Here is a 6,342-nt window from a genome sequence, read left to right on the forward strand (position 1 = left end):
AGAAAATAGATGATGGAGGGATGGATGTCATGGCTCTCTTCAGGTTGTTTAGAGGTATTCTATGACCCTGAGGGCACAACTGAGATCAGCGGGTGGAAATTAAAGGAAGCACACCCCAGATCAACAGGAGAGAAATCCGTCTGTGAAAGCCAGTTACGGAGAGATGGGGGTAGGGGCTTTCAATGAGGGTGGGCTCAGGCGCAGCTGCGGAGGCGGCGGAGCCAATCACCGGGCGCAGCCAGTCCTCGCGCGAAGGTACAGTCGTACAGTCGTGACGTCGACGGTTACCATGGAGAGCCTCGCTCAGTAGGGTGCGAGAGCAGGCGCGAGGGGCCGCAGGATCAGAGCGTGGCTTTGAAGACGCTTCCGCAACCAACATGAGCGGCCGAAGTAGGAGTAGAAAGTCCTCTCGCGCCAAAAGCCGGGGCAAAGCCCGTGCGAAAGCCCGCGTCCGCGCTGCTCCTGACAACGCTCCGCGCGACCTGGACCCTCCACAGTGCCCGAAGCTCCGGGAGGAAGCCAAGGCGGCACAGGTGCAGGCTGGCGCGGGTAGGGGTAGCCTGGAAACCGCTGCGCCCGCTGCGCCCCGCCGCCCCGGGGCGGAGGGGGCCTGTCGGCTCCCCCTGGACTGTGGTCTCGCGCTCCGGGCCCGAGCTGCGGGGGGTCGCGGGCAGGCCGCCCCCAGGGCCGGCCCGGGGAGGGCCCCGTCTCTCTTGGAGCGCCTGGAAAGAGACACTGTCTTCGTGGGAACTGTGGGAACTGTGGCAAGGCCGAAAAATGGCCCTCGGGTTGGAAATCGGCGTGGCCCTTCTAGGAAGAAGGCCCCAGAAACCTGTAGCGCAGTGGGAAGGGGTCCCCAGGCGATAGCTGGTGGGAAGGTGAAGAAAGGGACCACTGTGGAGTGTGCCTCTGTCTCAGTGATGGAGGAAAAGAAGGTGGAGAATGATGTAGCGTCAGGGCCCCAGGCCGCAGATGGCAGCATGGACACCCTGGAGACCGTCCAACTGAAGCTGGAGACCATGAATGCCCAGGCGGACAGAGCCTACCTTCGCCTGTCGCGCAAGTTTGGGCAATTGCGACTGCACCACTTAGAGCGCAGGAACCGCCTCATCCAGAATATCCCGGGCTTTTGGGGACAAGCCTTTCAGAACCACCCCCAGCTATCATCCTTTCTGAGCAACCAAGATAAAGAGGTACTCGGCTACTTGAACAGCTTGGAGGTTGAAGAGCTTGGCCTCGCCAGATTGGGCTACAAGATCAAGTTCTACTTTGGGCGCAACGCCTATTTCCAAAATAAGGTGCTCATCAAGGAATATGGGTGTGGCCCTTTGGGTCAGGTAGTGTCTCGTTCTACTCCAATCCAATGGCTCCCAGGCCATGATCTCCAGTCCCTAAGCCAGGGGAACTCAGACAACAGCTGTAGCTTCTTTGCGTGGTTTTCAAACCACAGCTCTATTGAGTCTGACAAAATTGTTGAGATAATCAACGAGGACCTGTGGCCCAATCCTCTGCAGTACTATCTTATGAGTGAAGGGGCTCTTGGAGAGAAAGGAAAGGAGGTCAGGCGAAGTCCAGCAAGGCAGCCGGTGGAATCCCCTGAGGTAAACCAGTCCAGAGGAGGTCAGGCAAAGTCCATCAAGGCAGCCAGTGGAATCCCCTGAGGTAAATCAGTCCAACTGATCCTGCACAAGTCTCATACCTCTTGCTGGACCTGGCTGACATCATGTGCTTGGCCATCTGCCTTCTCTTCATGTTGGCCTCTGTGCACCATAGCCCCTTTGGACTTTCACTGCCCTACAAGAATATGGCCTTTATGATCATGTTCGTTTGCCTCCCTGTGACCTTCATGCTGTTTTACATTAGTATCACATGTTACGTGATCTCGAATACTGTTTGTATGCTAAGCACATGGTGCTTCGTATGTGTGCTGCCTTTTATCTACATCACCTGGACCCTGTTCTTGGCTCTGACCTTGCCCACTTGTCTTTAACATGGACACTGGTGAGTCAGCCTCCAGTTGGACCAGTACATTCTCAAGCTCGGTTACATCAAGGCTAGTGACTTGCTGGCATTGGTGTTCGTGCTGGCCATGCATGCCGTCTTTGGCAAGCTTCTTTATCTGTTACTGCTGCACAGTAAATCCTGTGCACGTGGTATTGACCATCAGCAAGAACTGAGAGTTCCATGGCCCTGGGGCACCAGTCATGCTGCTACCTACTGAATCTCTGGCTTTGTCCAGGAGTCCATGCTACCCATCCTGCTGGACACAGCAGAATGGGCCCTTGGCTGCTGGGCATGGATGAGGTTAAGGGTGAGGAGCAGTATGCCTTGTGTTCGACATCATGCCTCTTCCTAATCCTCAGGGCCCTTCTACTGGTGAACCTTTGTTGAGACCTTTGCCACATCCCGTCACTGTTAGGCCATTGAGTTTTGTTTAGGTTGCTGTCATCCCCAGTTGGCTTCCTGGTCAAGAAGGACTTCAAGAACTGCCTGTGGACCCAGACCCCCTGCCAGTGCATGAGACACACACCTACTCACCCCAGCCTTCCAGAAATCCTACTGGCTGCCAGACAGGTGGGATGGTATGTGTGGACATGTCCTCACTGTCATCATGCTGTGGATACAGGTGAGGGTGGAGACTGGGTCCACATGGAATCTAGATATCTATCAACACCCCTTCCCCCTCCCCAGACATAATCAGAGTACCATGGTGGGGTACTATGGAAGTGGTATTTCTGATCTGTGGGTTTTTCTTTGTCTTCATTCTGTAGCTCTATACCTCCTTGCCCTCCTTCTCCCCTTCCTTCACACACAGCTAGCAAGACAGCTTAGGACTCACCACGCATGCATACTCTGCACACAGACTTTGGGCTAAAAGAAGATGGAGAAAGCCAGGCCAAGTGGCCTGTGGTCAGACCCTGGTCCCAACTCCTGGACTTACTCCCCGATTCTGAAGTTGGAAATTCTTTTCATACCTCTGCATCTGTTAGAATTATGAACCTCGAGGCAGCAGTGTTGTGAGGTCATGTTTACTCTTGTTCAGACATTTTCTTGTGTGTGTGCCCTTTAAGTCCAGATGCCTCCCACTGCTTCCTTCTTTGTGGTAGCCTCTGGTCATCTGAGCCCTCATCCCCCAGCTTTTCCAGTCTCAGTAGTCCTTTGCCCTCTTTGCATGAATACCCACAAGGAGCAGACTTTAGCCTCCAGTATGGGCATCGCACTGCTCTCTTCTGGTGCCTGGGGAGAAGGGTGGGCAGAATCCGTTCTGGTTTTTCAGGCTTATTCCTAGTGGGTGTGAAAGCTGAGCTGGGCCCTCCCTGCCCAGGCTTGACTGTCCTCTTTCCCTCTCATTCCTGAGGGTGGGGAGGTAGGCCTGTAGCTACACCTGTCTGCCTCCTAACTTACCTTTCCTTATGGAAGACCTCACTCTAAGTTCCTCGGGCTGGTAGGCATCGACTCAAAGTTGTAAAGAGGGTGTGCTAGGCAGGGGAATGGGAGAAAAAACGTAGAAGCAGGAGTAAGCCTGGGAGGGGCTGGGAAAGGACAGAAATGGCTTGAGAGGCTTCTGGGAGTGCAGGGCTATCTCTCAGTGATTGAGGGAATGGGGAGGGGCCTTCCCAGGGTTGGCATGAGAAAATTAAAAGGTGCCTAAAATTGGTGGTGCAGTGGTTAGATGCTTGGCTGCTCACCAAAAGGTTGGCAGTTCAAACCCACCAGCCATTCAGCAGGAAAAAGATGGTGTGGCAGTCTGGTTCCATAAGGATTTATAGCCTTCGAAACCCTGTAGGGCAGTTCTACTCTGTCCTGTAGGGTTGCTGTGAGTTGGAATCAGCTCAACGGCAATGAGTTAAAATAGGATGCCTAGATGAGGTTGTGCCCAAAGTTTTGCCCAGTCTTTCTCATCAGTAGTGGATTTGGTAAATCACAGAAACCAGAAGCAGAATAATGTTGTTTTGAATGCTTTCTCTCCTGTTATAGGTGTTGCCTTGTGTATGTGGAAGATGAGTGCTATATGCTGCTTATTTCATCTCCAAGTAAAAATCCTACCACTCCCCCCGTTTTTGCCTAATGGGAAAATAGAGCTGTACATGTCTGCTTTTTTAAAAATTTAATTTAACTTGTGGCTCTTTATTATGGATGTTTTCAGACATGCACAGAAGTGTGCCCATCACTTAGCTACATCAATTATCAATTATGATCAAACTTGTTTCATCTCTGTCCCCCTCTCCTTGCTGGATTGGTTATCAAAAGTCCAAGACACTGTGCCAGTTCTACCATGACTGCTCTGGGAGACTGGGACTCTATTTTTGGTGGTGATTGTGATGGGGTGCGTTATTGTTACCGCATCAGGTCTGATTTTTGCTTTTAATGTTATGGAATGAAGTTCCAGATATGGCCCTTAAAAGCACAAGACTTCAGAATTAACAAAGAGTCTCAAAAAGAGACAAAGAAGATGCTGCCTACCCCCTGTGTCCACAGAAGGAGAGAAAGATAGACTGTTCTGTTCTGAAATTCTTCAAAGACTGATATAAGGTGCTGAACTGTGATCCTTCTCTAGAATATCCATCTTTTTTTCCTGTGTAATATGGAGACTTCTGTGTCTGCTAGGACTGTTACCAACTTGTCCTAGTCTCTCTTAGTACAACTCCTGTTGTTAGAAGTATAATTTGGAAATTGTTCCTGTGTTCTGTGAAAATAACCTCCCATAAGTAATCAGTAACTGGTTGTCTTACTTGAGATTTTGACACCCTGGTAATAGTGTAATTCTTTCTGTATTCTTAAACAGTGTAAATGCTTGTAAGCTTACATGCATGATAGAAAAATAAAAGCCTTTGTTTTATTTCTTATTTTCAAAAAAGAATGGGAAGGTGGTTTAAGCAGAGGCTGGGTAGTTGAGGGGATATATGCATTGGCCTAGATAAGTGATTCCCAAGCTTGAGATCCGGGTGTGACTGGCTATATAAAGATCATCTTAGAAGCTTATTAAGGGCCTCATTCCCAGGCTCTTCCCAGAGATTGAGATTTTGTAGTTCTGGGAGGAGTCCCAATAGTCTTCTATTTAACAGGCTTTCCAGGTTATTCCAGTGGGGACTTGTTGCTTCTCAAATTTTAAAGTTCATCTAAATCATGAGGGGGATCCTGTTATAATATGAATTCTGATTCAGTAGTCTGGGGGTGAAACCTCAGATTCTGCATTTCTAACAGACTTTGGGTGATGCACGTGTGGTGGTTTGTGAACCACACTTTGAATAGCAAGAGAGATAACCTTCAAGGCCCTGTTGAACTAATGCTGTCATTTCTTCTACATATTTTACTATAAAGAAGACCTTTCCTTCCCTGTGTGCAGATCAACTACAGTTCCTCTTAAAGAAGCAGTGTAAATGCTTAATTCTTTCCCTTTAATCACCAGTTTTCAGAATCAGAAGTTGGCAAATAGTCATCTCCAATGGTGACATATAATGGCATTGTTTTCTTTCTCTTTGAACTTGATTTTCATTTATCTAATGTTTCCCAGGCGATTACAGCCATCCTTCTATTGGCTGCCCAACTAATCCACATTTTAGCCCTAACTTTTACCAGACGTCTTTTGTCCTTGTCACTAACTTTCCCCCACTACCCCTGTGTGCTGTCCTCCAGCCGGTATGAACCACATCTTGTTCTCTGGACACCCGTGCTGCAGCTGCACGCCCTGCCTGTTTACGCAAGCCGTTCCCTTGGTGAGAAAGCCCTTGTAGCCCCTCTCAGATACTCAAATATAGCTCAGATATTCAAGGCTGAACTAGTCTTTTCATTTCCACAATATTTTCTCCACACTTCAATGTACAGTACCTAACATGCTGGCTTGTACTTACCTGTTTACCTGGCTGCTCCCAACAGAGACCGTGAGATCCTTGAGGTCACAGAATAACAATAGCAAGCACCATGTCTTAAGGAGCCTTGGTGGTACAATGGTTAAAGTGCTTGGCTGCTAACCAAAAAGTCGATGGTTCAAACCCACCAGTTCCTCCATGGAAGAAAGGACCTGGTGATCTGCTCCTGTAAAGATTATAGCCTAGGAAACCCATGGGGGCAGTTCCACTCTGTCCTATAGGGTCACTATGAGTCAGAATCGATTTGATGGCACACAACATGTCAATGTATTCTGTAGCTTAGTGGTTTACACATAGCAGGTGCTCATTAAGCACCAAAGAAGTGAGCAGATGGTCCCTAAAAATTCAGGAAAGCCTAGGTGACGAACTACAGAGAGTTTAGAAGCTCCCAGAAGCAGAGTTTGGGAATAATTTCAAGTGAAGGAGAAGCATGAACCTAACACAAATGGATTAAAGGGGGGAAGCTATTACC

The 6,342-nt window shown here is 49.1% G+C and overlaps 1 protein-coding gene across 2 annotated transcripts; it reads left to right on the forward strand.

Annotated features, from left to right (window-relative positions):
* Window positions 1-377: 377 nt before the first annotated feature.
* TSPYL5 (TSPY like 5) lies at window positions 378-5,483 on the forward strand. Of its 2 annotated transcripts, none has more exons than XM_023726055.1 (2): window positions 378-2,626; window positions 3,979-5,483. In XM_023726055.1, the coding sequence occupies exon 1, from the start codon at window positions 378-380 to the stop codon at window positions 1,659-1,661; it is 1,284 nt and encodes a 427-aa protein (XP_023581823.1). In that variant the 3' UTR covers window positions 1,662-2,626; window positions 3,979-5,483. The 2 variants fall into 2 exon arrangements, with proteins under 2 accessions (XP_023581823.1, XP_004370809.1); XM_004370752.3 differs by lacking the exon at window positions 3,979-5,483 and having other exon boundaries at window positions 378-1,569; window positions 1,616-1,680.
* The last annotated feature ends 859 nt before the right edge of the window (window positions 5,484-6,342 follow it).

Source organism: Trichechus manatus, unplaced genomic scaffold (genome assembly GCF_000243295.1).
Source record: "Trichechus manatus latirostris isolate Lorelei unplaced genomic scaffold, TriManLat1.0 scaffold00009, whole genome shotgun sequence".
NCBI lineage: Eukaryota > Metazoa > Chordata > Mammalia > Sirenia > Trichechidae > Trichechus > Trichechus manatus.

What these genes read in the sequence shown, in the direction of transcription:
- TSPYL5 (XM_023726055.1), top strand. Translation starts at nt 378, where the DNA reads ATGAGCGGCCGAAGTAGGAGTAGAAAGTCCTCTCGCGCCAAAAGCCGG.